Source organism: Erpetoichthys calabaricus, chromosome 11 (genome assembly GCF_900747795.2).
Source record: "Erpetoichthys calabaricus chromosome 11, fErpCal1.3, whole genome shotgun sequence".
NCBI classification, from domain to species: domain Eukaryota; kingdom Metazoa; phylum Chordata; class Cladistia; order Polypteriformes; family Polypteridae; genus Erpetoichthys; species Erpetoichthys calabaricus.
Window position 1 is genome coordinate 163697445 of NC_041404.2, and position 24591 is coordinate 163722035.

Below are 24591 nucleotides of genomic sequence, written 5' to 3' on the forward strand. Positions count from 1 at the left end.
GTTTGCCAGATTTCACTGTCCCATAATCCGTTGTTACTAACAACATGAACTTTGTAGCAAAGTTGTATGTGTTATGTTGCAGGAGATTAATGCTTTTTAGTAAAGTTGCACACCTCTGTGAGTGCTGTTAGCAGAGGTTCTGAAAGCATGATACATGTGAACAACTGGGCCTGTGATTTAAGGAATCATTAAAGCAATTTTTACCTTGTTCCAAAATAGCTGTTGTACCATATGACAAGTCAGGCTCACCTGTTTGTCAGCATAATATATTAAACGTTAACTGAATTTCAGGCTATTAGTCACACATTGACCAGATTCAGGCTAGGCGCAGGTTGTTTAGGAAAAACACTGTTGTATGTTGAAGCATGGTTTGTAGACTTTCCCCAAAATATTTTTTTAAATTTTTCAGCTCTTATGTTCCTAAAAACACATGTTTCTGCTTTTACTAACCAAATAGTAGCTAAACAGCTAAGACATGTTTAAAGTGTTCAGACCTAGATGTGAGTGAAAGTACAATTAGTTTGCCTGGGTTACTCAGAGAGGCTGAACAGTGTAGCACCACATATCTCTGGCAAGGCTGCTGATCGGTTTAGCTAAAGCAATTGTGCTAAGCCAACTTTTCCCAGGCATTCACAGTCTTTTTAGACTTGCCTTCTTTAGGTCTCACTGGATAGTGTGGGAGGCCAAATGCCAGAGATTGATTTTGAAGATGTCCTGAGAGTGCTTTCGTGCTGAAACACACAGTCTGTGATTTCTGCTGCTTTTCTGTGTGACATCCCATCAAGTTTAAAATAAGATTAAGTGTAATGTTTGAAAGTTGATCAATTCATTATTATGCTAGTTGACAGTACTGTGACAGTCATACTTTATGTCAGGCTGTATTATTTCATTATGTAGCTGAGTCCCTGTTGAACCAAGTGATTGGGATTTTACAGCAATATGTACTGTTACTATTGCTGGAGAGAATATCATATATCAAGAGGTGGGACTTGCCAGTTTTTCATATTTGTAAATAGGGATGCACCGATACCGAAACGGGTATCTGGTATCGGCCTCGATACCACATTTTCTAAAGTACTCGTACTCGTTAAAAGTCCCCCGATACCGGGGACCGATACCACGGTCTGAGAAATGTCTATGTTTGAGCGGCGTGTAAGGGGTTAATCACAGGCGCCGAGTGCCTGCCCCCAGGCCCCGGCTGCAGCTCAGAGCGGGGAGAAGGCAAGGTGAGGCGAGACATGTCAGCCGTGTGGAACTATTTCAAAGTGAATGAAGACGACAAAACAAATGTGGACTGCAAATTGTGCTCAGCGAAATTGTCTAGAGGAGGCTCAAAAGGTAGCGCATTTAACACAAGTAATTTAATCAAGCACCTAAAATCCCAACACGACAACGAGTACAAAGAGTTTACCCACGCTTCTAAACCAACACAACCCACGCTGCAGCAAACTCTTGCAAGACGAGAGAAAATGTCCAGAGACAATCCACGTGCTGTGAAAATAACACAGGCAATTATCGAGTACATTGCATTGAGTGACCAGCCACTCTCGGAGGTAGAAAATGTGGGATTCCTGTGTCTCCTCCATGTTCTGGAGCCCAGATATGATATCCCAAGCCGCCGCTACATGACTGACACGGAGCTGCCTAAACTACACGACTCCGTGAAAAAACATATCCACAGCCTACTGCAAGCCTCCTCTGCGTTTAGTTTCACCACGGATATTTGGACAAGCAGTGTTAGCCCCGTGTCGCTAATTAGCCTAACCTCCCAGTGGATAGACGAGAGTTTCTTGTTTTTTTTGTTAAATTATATGACTAAAGCTGTTACCTGTAAATTTAAATCATGTTTTTATTAAGTACTCGGTATCGGCAAGTACTCGGTATCGGCGAGTACTGAAATGCAAGTACTCGTACTCGTTTTCCAAAAAAGTGGTATCGGTGCATCCCTATTTGTAAAGGATGCTGCATTGCAGAGGATGAGGCCATTCCTTGGACACTTCCAACACTGGAAGATAACAAAAATGCAAGCTATAAAAAGCACTATTTTTCAGTGTTTTCATGTAAATTGAACGTATGGATAACCAAGTACAGAGGCAAGTATTAAAAAATTAGAATTTATCTGACTCTCTCGAAAATGCACCAAACTGCAAAATGACAAATTAAACGCTTTCCGCAGAAATTGGTTAATGCTCTAAGGATATCCTTACACCACAGTTTGAGTATACAGCCATGGATCAGAAATGTCTGGTAATAGACTAAGTTAGTTGACCTTTTTTCTGTTGTACTGAAAGGCAATGCTATGCCTTGCTTGTAGCGTGGAAAAAAATACCCTGGTGAGATTACATCTTCCTAAGTAATTGGTTTAGTTAAATTGATTTGAAAAAGAAAAAAAAAAAAAGATCCTTATGCTTTATGAAAGGGGTTTCCAAGTTCAGCCTTGGGGGCCGCTGTAGTGGAAGGTTCTTGTCCAGTCCAATTGCTTAATGAACCTTGCTGATAATTAAGCTGTTTAATTTTGTGGCATGTTCGTGTTTTCATTTTTCCATATCAGTCCATTCTTATATATTGATTTTTCTGAAGGTATCGTCCAAATGATTTGTTGGGCAAAGCAGTAGTGTTTCATTTTTCCGGTTCCATTTCTTTTCCAAGTTTTTATTAAAGAAATAAAATTTAATGGAAGTTGCATGTGACCCACTTACTGTAAATGATGAATTGCGGATTCCTTTGTCTTCTCATTGTTATTTGCAACTGATTAAGAAAGCAAGAGGCAATTACAAACACTGAATGTTGCTGTATAAAACTAAAAGAAACAAACTGTAAAAGTGCCCTAAATAATTATGTGAAAATACTACACTGCTGTGCAGGTTTCCAAAGGTTTTGTGATGCACACACATTAGTGTGTACCCTTAAGTGCCATTTAAATCTTTGTCTGTTATGCACAGTATATTTCTGTTGTATCTTGTTTCTAGAGGTCCCAGTATAGTTTTGAAAATTCTGTGTAATTTCTTATAAGCATGTTTTTGTGTATGTCTTTTGCTGTGCTTCCCCTAAACAGGAAGACTATCTGAAATGCTCTCTCCTTACTCAACATATCCTTTGAGTCATAGTATTAAGGAAAACTGGCTTCCATCTGCACATCAGCTTGCTTTCTGTGAAATACATCTGCTTGTGTTTGAGATAGGAGTATGTGTCTGAGTCTGTGTACATGTGCCTTATATGGAATGTTTTGCTCTTGCTGATTCCTGATTGGCTCACTGGAGACTGTTTTGGTTCACAGTATTCTGTAGCAGTCAGCTTCCTTTCCAAAGTGCTTCTCTGGTGCTGCTCCACCTTTTCTATTTTATAACTGCTTTTATTTTCTTACTAGCTTCCTATTACTTTTCACTACAGTGGCAACTGTAGTCTGAAATCACAAAGAAAGCAAAGTCAGTTGAGGACTCCCTCACCCCACAGAACTGAGCACACAGGCATTATAGTTTTGCAGTCCTGCTAAACAGGTTTTCTAGAGTAAAAACAGTGCCAAACAAAATAAAAAAAAAAAAGTTATTTTCATTGTGCTGCAGCAGCATTTTTGCTTAGGTCTGCAAAACAGTGTACAATGTTAACATTTCTCTGAAAAGGGAAGTATTTGATACGTAGCAATCCAAAACAGAATTGATTTTGAGTGACAAGCAGTTAAGTAGGAAAAAAGCCCAAACTTTTCTTGGCACAGTAATGCATGGCTTGGGTAATTTTACTTTTTTTTATTAAGTTTAATAATACACAGACGGGAAATAATCATCAGTTTTGAAGGCTCTTTAATCGTCTTTTCTGGTCTCTGGCATCAGCGCGCAAGAGTTGTAACTCTTACTTTCCTTCTTAGACTTTTGAAAACAGCCAAACTGTTTGCTTTGTATGGTTTGTATTTGTTTTTCTCAAAGGCCTGAACTTTCATCCCAGTAGTCACCTTTATCCCATTCCTAAAGTAAGTTAATAGGTATATTGTTTCATTAACTGACACACCAACACTGGCTTGTAAAAAGAACCACAAATATGTTGATGTGCTGTTATTACTTTAAGTGGATTCATTTCTGTTTCAGTAGGAAGTTAAAGCAGAAGTCTTTTCTTTTATTTACATTATACCCTGGGATAAAAGATTTAAATATTGCCATTGATTTTTACATTATGTTTTCAAGTATTCTGGTCTAATTTACATGGTGGTTTTAGTGCTGCAGTTTAACACACCAAATCTGAAACAGTTGGAGCCTGTTTCACTTTTGTTCTACATCACTCTCTTAGTTGTGACTTTTTTGTTTTCATTTTATTTTTAATACCTCGTATTTTAGGTCACAAATATGTTGAAAATGGTTTGTCCTGTCATACAACAGCAGTAATCTGGAAGCATTGCAGACTCTGATACGGTGTTTTTCAACGGGGAAAAACACTCTTTATGTCAGTTGGTAAAGCTCACATTTCTTAAGTCAGATCATACCACTTGTGGTCCTACAGCTTAATAAAGTAATAAACTTTAAATATTTGCTGTGGCTAGCTAGCTAACTGGGCATATGACACATCCTGTTTTTATTTGATTTTTGCTGGCCAGTGAAACAATCACTCTGCAAGCACACATCCTCCACATTTGAGGTTCTCAGGTTCAGTTGTGGGAGCCCCCCCCCCCCTGTGGCTGTAGGTTTCTATTGTAAGCAATTTCTTCTTTTAACCAAACTCCTTCCTTAATTAATCAAGCTGTTATTTTGCCATTTCTATTTAATTTCTCTATTTTTTATGTAAAATTACAAACTGGTTCTGTTAAATTTGTACTAAATGAAGCAAGAATTTGCATGTGTTCTATGGGCAATTCATTCTTTTTGCATTTTAATGTTTAGTTCTTTTTAATGGTCAAGTTGTTTATGCTATTATTCACTAATACGCACACATTTGGGTCACCTTTAAGTAGCTGCTGCCCTTTAGTTTCAATACTGTTTGCCATGGTGTTTGTTTCAATCATTACTGTTTGTCAGTATTCGGATATAATTAATAAAAGACAACAGACTCCTCAGGAAAAGTAAGTATAAAACAAAAACTACAAAACAGGTTTAAGTATTTAAAGAAAGCCAAAAATGTACGTATTTCTTACTTTCTTATAAATGTAAATCTCCCAATTTTTCCCTTTCCTAAATATAAAATAAGAGAAGGACGAAAGTTGAACTAATTAAACAATGAAATCAATTAAAGGCAACTTGTTAATTGTGGAATTGGTTGGAGTAATAACCTGCAGCTTAAGTGGCCCCAGAAGAGCTGTTCCTCACAGCAACATTGATTAAAAACTGAGTAGGCCAGCTAGGTGCCCACAGCTTATAGTGTAACTGTCTCACAAAATGATTAGCTGCCTCACTCCACTTTATCTTTCACTTTCAAAACAGTTTTTTTTTTTTTGTATAGAAGTTATTCCAACCACTCAAAAAATATTGTGCGATCTTACAAAAGTGTTGCCTTATTTTGCAGTAATTAGAGCAATATTTTGCAAAGATATTGCTGGCTGCAGTTAGTAACTTTGTAGACACATGTGCTCCATTTGTCTGGTGACAGCTAGTGAAGAAGAGGTTAAGCACATGCATAGCATGCAATAAGGTGACAAGAGTAGAACATACATTATAGGTATACATTTAATCCTACATGTACTGTGAGGTAAATTTTAATATGCCCAGTTTAAGGTCATAGGGAGCCAGTGATTATTCCAACAGTACATGGTATAAGGCAAGAGGCAAATGTGATGGACGGTACTCTAGTCCTTCATAAAGCACAATCCTACAGTCCACAAATACACGGGCAAAACATACAAAACCCATGGAGACACTGGCACCGAGAGAAAGGAATAACCACTCTGCCTATGTTAAAACATATGTACTAAACTTACTAAACTTTTAAAATGATGTTAACTAAATGTATATTTATAACTTTTGTTCAGTTCTTGTCACTTGATTTCAAGCTATTTATATACTTAATCTCACGCTCAACAGCCATCACTAGAGGAACAAAGCATGAGCGAAGCAATATGTAGGCTGTGTTTACTATACAGTCATCTGGTGACTATCACAAACACTGCCCTAAGCAGATTGCAGGTGTAATACCGTTGTAAAGAAATTCATGGAACCCATGAAAATATTTTAACGTTAAATTGAATATAGTATGTGGAAAATACTTACACTATTGTGACCGGGATCTGAGTGCTGAAGTAACAGCTTCTATTTTGAATGAAATCTCGAGACTGTACCTTCCTTTTCTATTCAGTAATAAAGTACCTGTATTTTCCTTTGAAACCTCTACTTGCCTTCCTGTCTCTCATGTAGCTCTGTGTTCCAAGCTTGACAACACGTGTATATGTTTAAAAAAAAAAAAAAAAAACCAGCGCTTCTTAAAGTGCAAAAAATATATTATTTGAAAATGAGACATTAGATGTAACTTCTATGGGAGGGGCCAAGGAGGTCGGGTGCAGTGTGAGTTGGGTGGTAGCCGAAGGCGGGGATCTTGGCGGTCCGATCCTCGGCTACAGAAGCTGGCTCTTGGGACGTGGAATGTCACCTCCCTGAAGGGAAAGGAGCCTGAGCTAGTGCGTGAGGTCGAGAGGTTCCGGCTAGATATAATCGGGCTCACCTCAACGCACAGCTTGGACTCTGGAACCAATCTCCTTGAGAGGGGCTGGACTCTGTACCACTCTGGACTTGCCCCCGGTTAGAGGCGCCAGCGGGTGTGGGCATACTTATTGCCCCCTGACTTGGAGCATGTACATTGGGGTTTACCCCGGTGGACGAGAGGGTAGCCTCCCTCCGCTTTCGGGTGGGGGGACGGGTCCTAACTGTTGTTTGTGCGTATGCACCGAACAGCAGTTCGGAGTACCCACCCTTTTTGGAGTCCCTGGAGGATGTGCTAGAGGGCATACCTTCTGGGGACTCCCTCGTACTGCTGGGAGACTTCAGTGCTCACGTGGGCAATGACAGTAAGACCTGGAAGGGCGTGATTGAGAGGAATGGCCCCCCCGATCTGAACCCGAGTGGTGTTTTGTTATTAGACTTCTGTGCTCGTCACGGATTGTCCATAACAAACACCATGTTCAAGCATAGAGGTGTTCATATGTGTGCTTAGTACTAGGACACCCTAGGCCTCAGTTCGATGATCGACTTTGTGGTCGTGTCGTCGGACTTGCGGCCACATGTCTTGGACACTCGGGTGAAGAGAGGGGCGGAGCTGTCAACTGATCACCACCTGGTGGTGAGTTGGCTTCGATGGAGGGGGAGGATGCCGGTCAGGCCTGGTAGGCCCCAAACGTGTTGTGAGGGTCTGCTGGGAACGTCTGGCAGAGCCCCCTGTCAGAAGTAGCTTCAACTCCCACCTCCGGCAGAACTTCGACCACGTCCCGAGGGAGGTGGGGGACATTGAGTCCGAATGGGCTATGTTCCATGCCTCTATTGTTGAGGCGGCTGACCGGAGCTGTGGCCGTAAGGTGGTCAGTGCCTGTCATGGCGGCAATCCCCGAACCTGTTGGTGGACACTGCCGGTGCGGGATGCTGTCAAGCTGAAGAAGGAGTCCTACCGGTCCCTTTTGTCCTGTGGGACTCTGGAGGCAGCTAATAGGTACCCGGCAGGCCAAGCGGAATGCGGCTTCGGTGGTTGCTGAGGCAAAAACTCGGGCATGGGAGGTGTTTGTGGAGGCCATGGAGAACGACTTTCGGACGGCTTCGAGGAGATTCTAGTCCACCATTCGGCATCTCAGGAGGGGGAAGCAGTGCAGTGTCAACACTGTGTATGGTGGGGATGGTGCGCTGCTGACCTCAATTAAGGACGTTGTGGGTCGGTGGGGGGAGTACTTCGAAGACCTCCTCAATCCCACTAACATGCCTTCCAATGAGGAAGCAGAGCCTGGGGACTCGGAGGTGGGCTCCCCCATCTCTGGGACTGAGGTCACCGAGGTGGTCAAAAAACTCCTTGGTGGCAGAGCTGCGGGGGTGGATGAGATACGCCCGGAGTTCCTCAAGGCTCTGGATGTTGTAGGGCTGTCTTGTTTGGTACGTCTCTGCAATATCACATGGACATCAGGGACCGTGCCTCTGGATTGGCAGACCAGGGTGGTGGTTCCCCTCTTTTAGAAGGGGGACCGGAGGGTGTGTTCCAACTACAGAGGGAAAAGCCTCCCTGGAAAAGTCTATTTGGGGGTTCTGGAGAGGAAGGTCCGTCGGATAGTCGAACCTCGGATTCAGGAGGAACAGTGTGGTTTTTGTCCTGGTCGCGGAACAGTGGACCAGCTCTACACCCTTAGCAGAGTCCTGGAGGGTGCATGGGAGTTCGCCCAACCAGTCTACATGTGTTTTGTGGACTTGGAAAAGGCGTTCGACCGTGTCCCTCGGGGAATCCTGTGGGCGGTGCTCCGGGAGTATGGGGCACCGGACCCCCTGATAAGGGCTGTTCGGTCCCTGTACAACCGGTTTCAGAGCTTGGTCCGCATTGCCGGCAGTAAGTCGAACCCGTTTCCAGTGAGAGTTGGACTCCGCCAGGGCTGCCCTTTCTCACCGATTCTGTTCATAAATATTATGGACAGAATTTCTAGGTGCAGCCAGGGTGTTGAGGGGGTCCGGTTTGGTGGACTCAGGATTGGGTCTCTGCTTTTTGCAGATGATGTTGTCCTGTTTGCTTCATCAGGCCGTGATCTTCAGCTCTTTCTGGATCGGTTCGCAGCTGAGTGTGAAGCGGCTGGGATGGGAATCAGCACCTCCAAATCCGAGACCATGGTCCTCAGTTGGAAAAGGGTGGAGTGTCCTCTCAGGGTTGGGTGCGAGATCCTGCCTCAAGTGGAGGAGTTCAAGTATTTCGGGGTCTTGTTCACGAGTGAGGGAAGAATGGAGCGTGAGATCGACAGGCGGATCGGTGCGGCGTCCGCAGTGATGCGGGCTCTGCATCGGTCTGTCATGGTGAAAAAAGGAGCTGAGCCGTAAGGCAAAGCTCTCAATTTACCAGTCGATGTATGTTCCTACCCTCACCTATGGTCATGAGCTATGGGTAGTGACCGAAAGAACGAGATCGCAAATACAAGTGGCTGAAATGAGTTTCCTCCGCAGGGTGTCTGGGTTTTCCCTTAAAGATAGGGTGAGAAGCTCAGTCATCCGGGAAGGGCTCAGAGTAGAGCCGCTGCTCCTCCGCATCGAGAGGAGTCAGATGAGGTGGCTCGGGCATCTGATCAGGATGCCTCCTGGACGCCTCCCTGGTGAGGTGTTCCGGGCACGTCCAACCGGAAGGAGGCCCCGGGGAAGACCCAGGACACGCTGGAGGGACTATGTCTCCCAGCTGGCCTGGGAACACTTCGGGATTCTCCCGGAACAGCTAGAAGAAGTGGCCGGGGGAGAGGGAAGTCTGAGTATCTCTGCTCAAGCTGCTGCCCCCGCGACCCGACCTCGGATAAGCGGAAGAGGATGGATAGATGTAACTTTTTCTGTCAATGTAAATTGACAGTTTTTCATTTTTTTAGTGCTTTGCAAAGAAAACTTTGAGAAGTACTGTGAAACTTGACAGCCTGTTGCAGGGTTCCTCAAACTTGCCAAAAGTATAGGTGGGACATTAAGTATTTTATGCTTCACATTATTATCTTTGGTGGCCATTTTTGATTGAAAAAACTTTCATTATACTGAAATTTACATTTTGTTAAAACTAAATCAGTTAAATATGATGATGTGTGAACATTTGTCCAGGCCAACAAAAAGTATTCGTTATTCTGAAAATTTCATTACTTCAGTACTCACTATACTGAGATTTGGCCTGTGTTTATTTTTTTTCTGCTGAAAAAGTGCAGTGATTTTGTAACTAGTTATTTTGAACAAAGCAAACGTGTGCACATGCATACATATACAAACTGCTTGTTGCTCGAGTGAAATTGTATGAGAGTTAATTTCAATACAAAATAAGGATGAGAAATGCTTCTAACACCCCTTGTCCCGTGCTGATGAAATTTAAACTGATGCTTATCTTTAGCACTGCTGGTCTATTGCTGTTCCCTGCTTTGGCTCAACTAAAGTTTATTTGCAGCTGCTGTGTCTTCACATTTACCCTCCTCTTCTTCTTCTTGTTTTTAAACAGTCGACAACCCTAATTTTTTTTTATAACCATTTCTTTATTAACATACATTTTCTTAAGATGAATTTACACCAAGTATATCTAATAATCACTGGTGTTTTGTTATTGGACTTCTGTGCTCGTCACGGATTGTCCATAATGAACACCATGTTCAAGCATAGGGGTGTTCATATGTGCACTTGGCACCAGGACACCCTAGGCCTCAGTTCGATGATCGACTTTGTGGTCGTGTCGTCGGACTTGCGGCCACATGTCTTGGACACTCGGGTGAAGAGAGGGGCGGAGCTGTCAACTGATCACCACCTGGTGGTGAGTTGGCTTCGATGGTGGGGGAGGATGCCGGTCAGGCGTGGTAGGCCCAAACGTGTTGTGAGGGTCTGCTGGGAACGTCTGGCAGAGCCCCCTGTCAGAAGTAGCTTCAACTCCCACCTCCGGCAGAACTTCGACCACATCCTGAGGGAGGTGGGGGACATTGAGTCCGAATGGGCCATGTTCCGTGCCTCTATTGTTGAGGCAGCTGACCGGAGCTGTGGCCGTAAGGTGGTCGGTGCCTGTCGTGGCGGCAATCCCCGAACCCGCTGGTGGACACCGGCGGTGAAGGATGCCGTCAAGCTGAAGAAGGAGTCCTACAGGACCCTTTTGTCCTGTGGGGACCCCGGAGGCAGCTGATAGGTACCGGCAGGCCAAGCGGAATGCGGCTTTGGTGGTTGCTGAGGCAAAAACTCGGGCGTGGGAGGAGTTTTGGGGAGGCCATGGAGAATGACTTTCGGACGGCTTCGAGGAGATTCTGGTCCACCATCCGGCGTCTCAGGAAGGGGGAAGCAGTGCAGTGTCAACACTGTATATGGTGGGGGATGGTGCGCTGCTGACCTCGACTCGGGATGTTGTGGGTCGGTGGGGGGGAATACTTCGAAGACCTCCTCAATCCCATTAACATGCCTTCCAATGAGGAAGCAGAGCCTGGGGACTCAGAGGTGGGCTCCCCCATCTCTGGGACTGAGGTCACCGAGGTGGTCAAAAAAACTCCTTGGTGGTAGGGCCCCGGGGGGTGGATGAGATACGCCCGGAGTTCCTCAAGGCTCTGGATGTTGTAGGACTGTCTTGGCTGACACGCCTCTGCAACATCGCATGGACATCAGGGACAGTGCCTCTGGATTGGCAGACCGGGGTGGTGGTCCCCCTCTTTAAGAAGGGGGATCGGAGGGTGTGTTCCAACTACAGAGGGATCACACTCCTCAGCCTCCCTGGAAAAGTCTATTCAGGGGGTCCTGGAGAGGAGGGTCCGTCGGATAGTCGAACCTCGGATTCAGGAGGAACAGTGTGGTTTTCGTCCTGGTCACGGAACAGTGGACCAGCTCTATACCCTTAGCAGGGTCCTGGAGGGTGCATGGGAGTTTGCCCAACCAGTCTACATGTGTTTTGTGGACTTAGAAAAGGCATTCGACCGTGTCCCTCGGGGAATCCTGTGGGGGGTACTCCGAGAGTATAGGGTACCGGCCCCCCTGATAAGGGCTGTTCAGTCCCTGTACGATCGGTGCCAGAGCTTGGTCCGCATTGCCGGCAGTAAGTCGAACCCGTTTCCAGTGAGAGTTGGACTCCGCCAGGGCTGCCCTTTGTCACCGATTCTGTTCATATCTTTTATGGACAGAATTTCTAGGTGCAGCCAGGGTGTTGAGGGGGTCCAGTTTGGTGGGCTCAGGATTGGGTCACTGCTTTTTGCAGATGATGTTGTCCTGTTTGCTTCATCAGGCCGTGATCTTCAGCTCTCTCTGGATCGGTTCGCAGCCGAGTGTGAAGCGGCTGGGATGAGAATCAGCACCTCCAAATCCGAGACCATGGTCCTCAGCCGGAAAAGGGTGGAGTGCCCTCTCAGGGTTGGGAGCGAGATCCTGCCGCAAGGGGAGGAGTTCAAGTATCTCGGGGTCTTGTTCACGAGTGAGGGAAGAATGGAGCGTGAGATCGACAGGCGGATCGGTGCGGCATCCGCAGTAATGCGGGCATTGTATCGGTCTGTCGTGGTGAAAAAGGAGCTGAGCCGCAAGGCGAAGCTCTCAATTTACCAGTCGATCTATGTTCCTACCCTCACCTATGGTCATGAGCTATGGGTAGTGACCGAAAGAACGAGATCGCGAATACAAGCGGCTGAAATGAGTTTCCTCCGCAGGGTGTCTGGGCTTTCCCTTAAAGATAGGGTGAGAAGCTCAGTCATCCGGGAGTTGCTCAGAGTAGAGCCGCTGCTCCTCCGCATCGAGAGGAGTCAGATGAGGTGGCTCGGGCATCTGATCAGGATGCCTCCGGGACGCCTCCCTGGTGAGGTGTTCCGGGCACGTCCAACCGGGAGGAGGCCCCGGGGAAGACCCAGGACACGCTGGAGGGACTATGTCTCTCGACTGGCCTGGGAACGCCTTGGGATTCTCCCGGAAGAGCTAGAAGAAGTGGCCAGGGAGAGGGAAGTCTGGGCATCTCTGCTCAAGCTGCTGCCCCCGCGACCCGACCTCGGATAAGCGGGAGACAATGGATGGATGGATGGATATCTAATAATCCATTCCTACCAGAAATTCCAGTTTATACTGTCTGTCATTAGGGTCTTATTTTTGATGTGCCATTTTATGTATAAGGGTGGTCTCAAGTTACTGAGGTCTCAGGTTATGATAATTTTGCAGATATGAATGAGCACATAAAACCCCAAAATTTATCTTTTACAGTGAATTTTAATTAATTTTCATCTAGCGACTTTTGTTTTTTTACTTACAAATGAAGCAAACTAGTTTTGATGCAGATGAGTATGCAGAAGCCATCACTAATACTGAGTGGTATAGCTTGATGGGAGGGAGAGGTGACAATCTTAGTGATCTCTCAGAAAAGGTTTGTCTCTGCTGAGTGATCCATTATCAGTTAGTGATGCTTTTCGTGCCATTATTATGTATTCACAGCTCTGAGTTATTGCACCATTATCAAAAACTGTATGATGTTTAAGCATAAGGTCATAATACAACACATATTCATAGTTAGTTTTAGTTTAAATTATTTGAACTTTGTGATTTTAAAATATGGTAATATTGCTTCAGTGTCATTTTATTAAGTTTTGAAATGTTCTGTAAATTAAGTATTATTCACTTTTGCCAGGATTTCCATTTAATGAAAATTTTCAGTGCAAGTTTGGACTTGTGTACTAAATCAAGTTATGGATATCAGCAGGAATGGAAACTCATTTGTAATATAGGGGTTACCTGTATATTTATCCATCCATCCATCCATTATCCAACCTGCTATATCCTAACCACAGGGTTACGGGGGTCTTGCTGGAGCCAATCCCAGCCAACACAGGGCGCAAGGCAGGAAACAAACCCCGGGCAAGGCACCAGCCCACCGCTGCCTGTATATTCAATTCAATTTATTTCAGTTTTATTCCCCCAAAAGGGAAAATTGGTATGTCAGTAGGTTTTACAGTAAGACCATGACATAACATTACAAACATATCAACAAAGAACACATCCATCAAATATCAACTCAGTATAAATAAATAAAATATACCAATTAGCATAATACTTATGGTGAATAATTAGATCAGACATATTAGAAATACAAACTGAATGAATATTTTGAATTGATAAATGCTAAGTGTTCAACCTATAATTTAAGCCTGTGGATGTTTATTAAAATTGAACTTATTTAGAAGATTAATAGCAGTTGGAATTAAAGAGTTTTTGAACTGGTTGCTTTTTATCCTTTGAACCTTGAATCTGTGGCACATTGAAATTGAAAATGAAGTGAGTGAGTCCTGTGTGAGAGAATACACTCGGCTTTTTATAATATTTTCCTGTTAAAGAGGCCTGTGAGACTGTTGAGACCCTGTTTTTTTTTTTTTTCTTTTTTTTTTTTTGCTCCATTTTACAATTTGATTTACTCATTTTTGTTACATTAAGATTTCCAAACCGTGTCAGAAGAACATAAGAAAAATTAGACTCAATACAAGATTTATTAAAGAGTGACATAATGTAGACTCAACTTCCTTAAACAGTAGATTGACACTGCTGACCCTTTTTGCAGATGGCTTCTGTGTTTACTTTAAAAGACAGGTTTGAGTCTGTCATTGTCCTTTATAACTGTCCACAGTGTCCATGCTTGATCTCTGATGATTGTTTCTTATGCATGAATAGTATATACTTAGAGAAATCTCTAGATGAAATGAGATGGAATAAGTGGCATTTTACTTTTATAACATTTTTTTTAAATTTCAGATTGTATAAAGACCCTTTCCTATGCCTTTATCCAGTCCTTTTTCTATGCTTTTTCTCTCTTTATTATTTATAGTGTTTCCTAATTCCTGTCCAGCCAGTCCACGAGGTGCTGGATCGTCCGGATATCGATTTGGGCGTATATATTACCACAGACCTGCAGCTGGCTGCAGAGTTTTGCAGCAAAGGCTAGCATCAGAGCAACAAGGAGACACATCTGGAGGGAGACAGTCCTAAGGTAAAAAAAAAAAAACACATTTACTTTATAGATCAGAGTTAACTGTTGTTCTGCTAAACCAAAGGAAAAAAAAATAAAATAAAGAAAAACATTGTTTTAAACACAGTATTCACATGTCATAACCCTTGATGTAAAATGGTCAAGTGGCTTTTTTAAATATATGTTAAGAGTAGTGAAATTTTTTTTTAAATGTTTTATTTTAATGTTTTTGTAATATTGTCAAGTATTCACTCAGGTGTTCATCATTATGTTTATTGTTCCTTTGCATGTTTGAAATAAGTATATAATAATGATGGACCTAATCTAGTTTTTGGTTATTCCATGTATGTTGTTCTGTGTTATTTAGGTTGTACATGGGTGAAAAACTTCTTGATTAATGTAAATTCACAACTCCCTCTGAGAATGTATTATTTAGATATAAAGAAAGTTATGCATTGCACTACCTTTTTGCTTGGATAAGATTTTTTAACATAGAGATTACTAAAATGTTTGTTTACCTTTTTGCCTCACAGGATGAATCAAAGCCTCCATATTCATATGCACAACTTATTGTTCAAGCTATCTCTTCAGCTCAGGACAGACAGTTAACACTAAGTGGAATCTACACTCATATAACCAAGCATTATCCTTATTACAGGACTGCAGACAAAGGCTGGCAGGTGGGTATTCAAGATAGATGGATCCAATGACTGGAATGGTATTTATTTTGTAATTATTGGAGGAGTTTAGCATACATTATTATGCTGCTACTCAATCTGTCTTGAGTTATTAATAGCTCAATTCATTAGGTAGCATTATAACATGTGTTTTACCAGGACAATTATAAAAACATATATAATAATTGCTGTGATAATTATTGAAACAAATAAATACATACCATGTAGTAAACTCCTTTTAAAATGATATGTAAATGTGGGTAGCTTAAGACTCCCAGAAAGTTGTTCATTATTGTCTTGCACACTCTACATTATTATTTTTTTTACCGTAAAGCCAGGATTATGTGTTTGCTTAACTACATGGCATGGTAGGATTTAATGAGTAGCAGGAGTACTGAATTTGTTTTACATGATTTTAAATCTTAGCCTTATACAATTTTTGCCCTAGAATCTGCATGAGTTTTCTCAGATACTCTAGTTTCCTACTGCAATCTTGAACTGCCATTTCCCTCTGATCCAGCATAGGTGCTTGTGAGTTTTGCCCCGGCAGCATCCCATCTAAGGTTGGTTTCCTGAATTATTCTTTTCTTTCAAATATGGGTTAAAACAGCAGTCTAAATACAGTATGTGGTCTTTGTTTGTATCCAGTCCCACAGTATATTTCTGCTTTTGCAAAGTGACAAGCAGTAGGATGTGAAATTGCAGGCATTCCTTATGGCAACTGGAGATTCTCCAGCTCACTCAGTGTGTTTACATGCACAAACAAAACTGGGACACACGGTGAGAAACCCAGTTATGCGCAGAAACCTGGTTTTCTGTAAAAATCTCTGTTAACATGCATACAACTCTTTTTGGAGTTCTCCTTTCGCATATTTCTCTGAAGTCCTTGAGCTGTGCAAAAAAGATAAATATCCTCATTGGCCACCTTGATCTAAAAGCAAGTAATGGAGCCTGTGTCTCATGAGCAAAAGTGGGTAACGTTACTTTTAAAAAATTACTTTGTTACAATTGCTGATTACTTACAAAAAATGTAACTAAATATGTTATATTGGTTAGTTATAAAAATATAATAATTTACAAACTGTGTGTTACTTCTGCGTTACTCTTTCTTCTTTTGCATGAAAAAACTGCACATTTGAATGGCCAGCATTTGTAATTAAATCCTAAGTCCATATAGAATCTTCTTGAAACTGACCAGAAGTATAGCCAAACATAGTAATTTACTAGAGTGTTTTATAAATACATGTGTCCTTCATGTGCTTTAAAGTAAATATCATATTCAACCACTTTTTACATCCTTAACCTGAACCCCTGCAGATTCATGGTATGAAACACTGGCCATCTGCTTTACCTGATCGTAACAATTTCAGCATATCTGTAGCAAATAGCTGGATGAACACTAAACTGATACTTTATTACTATGTCTCTTACTGGGATTCCACACAGCACACTGTTCTGTTTAGCTTGTGCAATTGAGCCCAGCTATTGACAGCAGCATTACCAGGTATGTTTGCTTCTTAGCTTACACTCTTTGGTCCGGGAGTAATAATAACAAAGGGTACCTGTATTTTTTACATCAATAAAATAAGTATTTTTTCTTAGTTTACTCATTACTTAAAAAAAGTAATCTGTCCATCTATGCATGTCCATCTAAATCATTCTCTGAGATTGTACTGCACAACTTAGCACTGAAGGTTCAGCTCATCAACATCCATCCATCCATCCATTATCCAACCTGCTATTAATCCTAACACAGGGTCATGGGGGTCTGCTGGAGCCAATCCCAGCCAACACAGGGCGCAAGGCAGGAACAAATCCTGGGCAGGGCGCCAGCCCACCACAGAGCACACATACCCACACACCAAGCACACACTAGGGACAATTTAAGACTTCGCCAATTCACCTAACCTGCATGTCTTTGGACTGGTGGGAGGAAAACCAGAGCTCCCGGGTGGATAACCCTGCAGGACACTGGGAGACAATGCCAAACCTCCACACAGGGAGCTACCAGAGAAGCGAACCCCAGGCCTCCTTACTGCGAGGCAGCAGTGCTACCACTGCGCCACCAGTGCCGCCCACTCAACAACATAAATTTAACAATTTCTGAAATACTGAGTTGCTGTTATTTCAACCAGGACATACAACCTCAAGTCGAATAAAGTTGGGATAGTAATGGAAAATGCAAATTAAAAAAATATGCAGTGATTCTTAATTTACTTTAACATTTATTTCATTGTAGGACAGTATGAACCCAAGATATTTCATGGTTTGTCTGGTCAACTTGATTTTCATTTGTTAATATAAATCCATTCCTGCATTTCAGGCCTACAACACATTCCAAAATAGTTGGGAGAGGTAAAACATTCACTAGTTTGTAATGTCTCAACTTCCCTTCCGCAACACTTAGGGACATTTTGGCACGGAGGATGCCCCCGTGATGAAGCATTGCAGGTGTTATTTTGTCCCATTCTTCCTGCAAACACGTCTATGCTGTGCAACAGTACCGAGTTTTCATTGTCATATTTTTTGTTTCAAAATTCTCCACACATTCTCTACGGAGGACAGTCCAGGACCACTGCAGGCAGGGCCCAGTCCAGTAGGCAGCCCAGTACCCGTACCCTCTTCTTCTACAGCCGTGCCTTTGTAATGTGTACAGAATGTTGTTTTGTATTGTATTGTCTTGTTGAAAAATGCATGGACATCCCTGAAAAAAATGTTGTTTTGACGGCAGCATACGTCGCTTTAAAATATTGATGTACTTATAAATTACCTTCCTCATGTCAAACCCTGGATTTTGGACTTATTGCTAATAACAGTCTGGATGATTCTTTGGAATATTCATTTGTCTGACCACATTACACGCTTCCACTGTGTGATGGTCCATCCCAGATGCCTCTGAGCCCAGATAAGTTGATAAAGCTTCTGGACATGGTTAACAAAAGGCTTTTTTGCACAGTAAAGTTTTTTAAGTTGCATTTGTGAATCTAACACTGTATTGTAGTGCTTGACAAAGATTTTCCAAAGTAATCCCTTGCCCATGTGGTTGTATCAGCTACTGATGAGTGATAGTTCTTCATGCAGCGCCGTATGAGGGATCATATATCATGGTGTTCAGCTTAGGCTTGCGCCCTTGCTCTTTACACACTTAACTTCCATGTAGAATTGTTGAATCATTTAATGATATGCATTGTAGAGGGAGAAATATGTAAATCCCTTCTTTCTTTGAGGAACGTTGTTTCTAAACATTTCAATAATTTTCTCATACATTTGTTGACAAACTGCAGATCCTTTGCCCATCTTTGCTCCTCAAAGACTTTCATGGTGTTCAGCCTGTCATGGATACTGCTTTTGTAGCAAATCATGATTACAATCACCTGTTGACGTCAGCTGTTTGAAGTTACATCATTATTAAATTATTTTACCTCATTACTGGCCCTAATTTGTCCCTGTCCCAATTTTTTTTGGAATGTGTTGCAGGCCTGAAATGCAGGAATGGATGTTGTCAAATATACCGACAAATGCCACAGAAAAGGTTTGGGTCAGCCACCTGTATACCTGAAATCAGGCTGCAAAGTAGGCAATTAAATGTGAGCTGTTTACAGATTCGAGTCCAAAACATAACTGACTGGATGAAACAAAATGGCGGTTTTATGGTTAGGCATAGGAAGTGATGTCATCGGGCCCGGTGTCCGGAAGTGTCATCATTGGAACCAGGCAGGATATCCCATAACTGGTTTGCATAGGAAGAGCAAAAAGGTTGGCACACTTCACCGTCCCTTGGCCTGGTGTGGAATTACCCTCATTTGAGCCCTTTAGCTGCCTCCCATGCGCACATGTGTGACAATGTATATAAACAAATTAAATGAAGTTGATAAGACAGAACATGAAATATCTTGGGTTCTTACTGTCAGCAATGAAATAAAATCAAAGTAAATTTGAGAATCGCTGTGCTTTATATATATATATATGTATATATGTGTATATATATATATATATATATATATGTGTGTATATACAGTGGTGCCTCGCACAGCGAACGCTGCACACAACGAACTTCATTTCATGATTCATACAACGAACTTCGTTTCACACAACGAAGTCGCCCGAGCTTCCACGACCGCTTTGCCCGAGCTTCCACGATCGCTGCCGATGTATTGCATCCTTCCGCGCAGGCACTGCAGGCAGTCGTTAGTCACTGCGCTTAACTTAAGCACGTATCGTGGCAATCTTTCTTCATTATGAATTAAATCACGCACGTATCACGGCAGTCGTCCTTTTAAGTTAAACTCAATATTTTTTTTATATCATGGCTTCTAAAAAAAGCAGGAAGGTGATTTCTGTTGAAATGAAACAGGAAATAATTAGAAGGAGTGAATGTGGGGTAAAACAGTGTGACCTCGTCAAAGAGTTTGGCCTCAGCAAGACCACCATTTTCACCATTTTGACAAATAAGGATGCAGTCAAATCAGCCAAAGTAGCCAAAGGAGTATCAAAACTATTTCATGAAAAACATAGGTCTTCAATCCACGAGGAAATGGAGAAGCTATTAGCGATTTGGATTAAGGACAGGCAGGTGAAAGGTGACGTAACAACCCAAGATATTATCTGTCACAAAGCCAAGAGAATTTATGACGATCTAAAGAAAAACGTCCCTGGAAGTAGCAGCAATCAAGATAATGAAGAAGAATTCAAAGCCAGCAGGGGGTGGTTTTTTAGATTTAAGAAAAGGTGTGGAATCCACAGCGTTACTATGCATGGTGAGGCTGGCAGTGCTGACAAGAAAGAAGCAGAAAAGTTCTCTATTAACTTTCAAAAATGTATTAAGGATAAAGGATACTGCCCACAACAAGTGTTCAATGCCGATGAAACGGGTCTTTTCTGGAAAAGAATGCCGAGCAGAACCTTCATTACAAAAGAGGAGAAGAAATTGCCAGGACACAAAGCCATGAAGGACAGACTTCCTCTTCTGTTTTCGTCTAATGCCAGCGGAGACCTCAAGATCAAACCTCTATTGGTTTATCACTCTGAAAATCCCAGAATTTTCAAGAAAAATAACGTTATTAAGTCCAAACTGCCCGTCCATTGGAAGTCCAATCAAAAAGCCTGGGTGACCCAAGTTATCTTCAACGAATGGATTCTGGAAACCTTTGCTCCTGCCGTGAAGAAATTCTTGCTGGAAAAAGAACTGCCGCTCAAAGCCCTTCTGATACTTGACAATGCCCCTTCTCACTCAAAAGACCTAGAGGAAATATTGCAGGAAAATTATCCTTTTATCAAGGTGCAGTATTTGCCACCAAACACCACATCCATTCTTCAGCCAATGGATCAGCAAGTTATTGCGAACTTTAAAAAACTCTACACTAGAGCCCTCTTTAATAAGGTGTTTGAAGAATGCGAGTTTGGTGGAGACAATATGACTGTCCGAAAGTTTTGGAAGGAGAAATTTGATGTCCTTATGGCAATACGACTTATACAGAAGGCCTGGGAAGAAGTGTCACAAAGGACCCTCATTTCTGCTTGGAAGATGCTTGTGCCTTCGTGGACCCAGGAAGAAGCAGTAGTTGATGACACAGAAGTGGTGAAGGACATCATCACAGTGGCCCAAAGGTTGGAATTAGAGGTAGAGGAAGAGGATGTAGAGGAGCTTATTGAGGAACACGAAGAAGAGCTGACAACTGAAGAGCTCCAAGCACTTCTGGTCCAGCAACAGGACAATGCTCAAAGGGAAGCGTCATCTGATAACGAGGAGCAACAATCAAACAATCAACCAATCCCAACTGCTGACATCAAGAACATCCTGGTCAAATGGAAAGCAGTTCAGGAGTTTACCAATGCCCACTATCCGGATTCAGCTGAAGCAAACAGGATCAACGATCTTTACTCCGATACTCTTGTCCGTTATTTCCGGCAGATGTTGAAGAAAAGAGAAAAACAAACGACTTTGGACAGGTTTTTCATGAAACCATCGGCCAAAAAGCAGAAAATGGATGAAGATGTGCAAGATTCGGTAGACTCTACTTAGTCTGTCTTAAAATTAAAAAAATGTGTGTTTTTTTTTTTAAAAATTATGTTTTTAGATGTATCTAAATAAAAATAATAACAAAAAATTTATCTTTTTTTATGTCATCTTAGCATATTTTATGCTACAGAACGAATTATTTTTTTTAACATGTATTGTTATGGGAAAACGCGTTTCACATAACAAACTTTTCGCATAACAAACTTGCTCCTGGAACGAATTAAGTTCGTTGTGTGAGGCACCACTGTATATATATACTAGTCATTTAGCCCGTTACAATAACGGGCGCTAGAACAGTAGTGCATAAACATTAGTAGGAACAGTCTATATTAAATGGCAAGGGACTTTGACCTCATTCTTTTTGTTGTTCGTATTTTTCTTTCTTTCAGCCTTTCTTTTGTTAATGTTTACTTGCTGAGCTGACCGTTCTTCGTGGGCTGCCGCCGTGTATTGTGTGTCTTTAATTTTCTGTCCGCTGGCTTGTACGTCCGTTATACACCTTTAATTTTCTCTGGCGGTAATACAGGCGTGCGCGTCGGTAATATGCCTTTAATTTTCTCTGACAGTAATACTGGCTTGTATGTGGCTGTAATATGCATCACTGTATTGTGTACCTTTAATTTCCTCTCGCAGTAATACTGGTTTGTATTTCCGTAAAACGCCTATAATTTTCTCTGACAGTAATATCGCGCATCGCACCGTGCCCCGCGCATGCGCACTTCACCAGAAGACACACACACACGGACACCTGGACGCACACAGGGATTTTATTAAAGAGGATATACCTGCATTTTCCATACCCTGCGGTGGGCTGGCGCCCTGCCAGGTTTGTTTCCTGCCTTGCGCCCGGTGTTGGCTGGGATTGGCTCCAGCAGACCCCCATGACCCTGTAGTTAGGATATAGCAGGTTGGATAATGGATGGATGGATTTTCCATACCATCCCAACTTCTTCTGATTTGGGATTATAGAGTAATGCAATCTCCTGTGCATTTGTGTGCGAATGTAACAGATTCACAGGTTAGCAGAGAGTGTAATAGACATGCACAGACTAAATCCTTAGGTTTAGCCTGGTTACACGTGGAAAAATCAGCCTATGTTAACCTGATTTCTAAGAGACAGATATCCTGGTTAATAAGGGCTTACAAGATAATTTAGAAACCAGATTTCTGTGAAAAGCCAAGTAATGTAAATGCACTAATTGCCACCTTTGTGCAAATGGATAAGTTCTTAAATTTCAGTGACAGAAGTATTATCCTTGCATTACTGATATGATGTCTTTCTCTCCCTCATACTTTCATAACAGTATTGCCTAAACATAAAATGTAAAGAGAGCACAGCCACAATCATATATAAAAATAATGTGACAAAGTCAGACACAGGAAGGAAAAAAGTTACATTTTTTGGCTATGAAATCTCCTAGTTTACTGTAATTAAGAAATTTGCATAATTTACTACCAAGGTGCCAGAAATATTTTACTGCCTAGAATGACTTTGTACTGTTCTGAGCTGGGAAAATGCAGGTTTTTGTGTCATCCTGAAGACACTTGTGCTTCTGTGTGAATTCACCCATGAAGTTCAAAAAAGTCTAAGTCCAATTAGAAGTGTGTGGCGGATTTATCTTTCTCATGCTAATGAGTAGTTTTCAGTACTAGAAAAATCAAACAATTTACATCTGACCATTACAGTTACCGATACTTCAGTTTTTGGTTTTTACCTCAAAAATCTGAATAACTGAAATTAGCATTGTAATCACTGACACTAAGATTATCACAGTATTGTTATAATTATTGTTTGTCCTATAACCTTTTGGGCTACTTTATACAGTAAGCAGATTTGCTTTGTAAACACCTTTGTGATTATACTGGCTGGGCTACATGAAGACCATAGATTGCTTTGACCATGCTTTAATGTACATACTCTTCTCTGCTGTGTATTTTTGAATGGGCTACTAATTGCACTGTACAGTAATCCCTCACTCATCGCGGGAGATAGGTTCCAAGGCCGACCGCGATAACTGAATTTCCACGAAGTAGGGACACCATATTTATTTAATTATTTAACGTGTATTTGGACGTTTTTAAACCCTCCCTGTATTGTTTACAACCCACCCTTTACTCTATTAATAACAGGGACAACTGCTAAGCAATATGAAATCGGTAGATAAGTTTACACTTACTGTATAGCGAAGTACACGTAGCATCTTGTAGGCGTTCATGACGTCGTCGACCTTGTTGCAAAGATTCCTAAAGCAGATTCCATAGACTACTGCCTTATCACGTCCACTTGCAACTCGTTTTGCGCCCTGGTTAAAGGACACTGCGGCCGTAGATCTTATATGCTTTTCCTCCTTTTTAAATAAAAAGAATCGTGGACTCATTGATGCTGTAATGGTGTCCTGCAGCGGTGTAGCTGTTCCCTTCCTTCAACATATCCAAAACTTTTACCTTTTCTGCAATCATTTGCAACTTCTGTTGGCGCTTGGACACGGCCCCTGAAGCAGTAGCATGTTAATGCTGAATGAGTGAGATGAGACTTCCTGGTTAATGCAACACTCCGTCGCTGAGCCAATCAGCAGCACACAGGAACTTAACTGCGTGCTCTGATTGGGTAGCTTCTGCCATCCGCCAATAGCATCTCTTGTATGAAATCAACTGGGCAAACCAACTGAGGAAGCAAGTACCAGAAGTAAAAAGACCCATTGTCCGCAGAAACCCGCGAAGCAGCGAAAAATCCGCGTTATATACTTAGATATGCTTACATATAAAATCCGCGAAGTCGTGAATCCGCGAAAAGTAAACCGCGAAGTAGCGAGGGATTACTGTAGTTTTAAATTTGATTCTCTGTACCAATTCTCACTTAAAGGACTACAATTTAATCTTTTATATCATCTTGCCTCCACAAATTACTTAAATAAAAATATATGCTGTGGTTGATTAGTAAGGAGAACCCAGTGTACGCCACAAAAAATACCATTCCATTATACCTCTTCTATAAGCTTAAAGTACGAGAAGGTAACAGAATGGTTCCCGGACTTTAATGGACGGGTCTTTTCACGAGTATGAATGTAAGTCCTGTGTTTACATTTCTTAGCCCTCTGCAGCAGTGGCATTCTTGGTCTCCATCATTAACACTGGTCTCAGTGGTTTTCAGGGGAGTTTATTTTTGATGATGTCTTTGACTCTGCTGTGGTTGAATACTTTAGCTGGTGCATACATGATATGTTTAAAGTCAGTGTGTGTGTGTGTGCACAACTCACAGCAAGAACAGTGTGACCTACCCATTTTAAATAGCATTTTCTGCAGGTTCTGTCATCTAAACCATTGAAACTGTAATTTCAAAGT

The 24591-nt window shown here is 42.1% G+C and overlaps 1 protein-coding gene across 1 annotated transcript in view; it reads left to right on the forward strand.

Moving 5' to 3' along the window:
- The window catches only part of foxk1 (forkhead box K1), a 99609-nt gene that overhangs the window by 59242 nt on the left and 15776 nt on the right, over positions 1 to 24591 (forward strand). Inside the window, 3 exon segments of the mRNA XM_051933784.1 lie at positions 14413 to 14477; positions 14479 to 14574; positions 15087 to 15233. Of these exon segments, the coding sequence (XP_051789744.1) occupies positions 14413 to 14477; positions 14479 to 14574; positions 15087 to 15233 (308 nt within the window).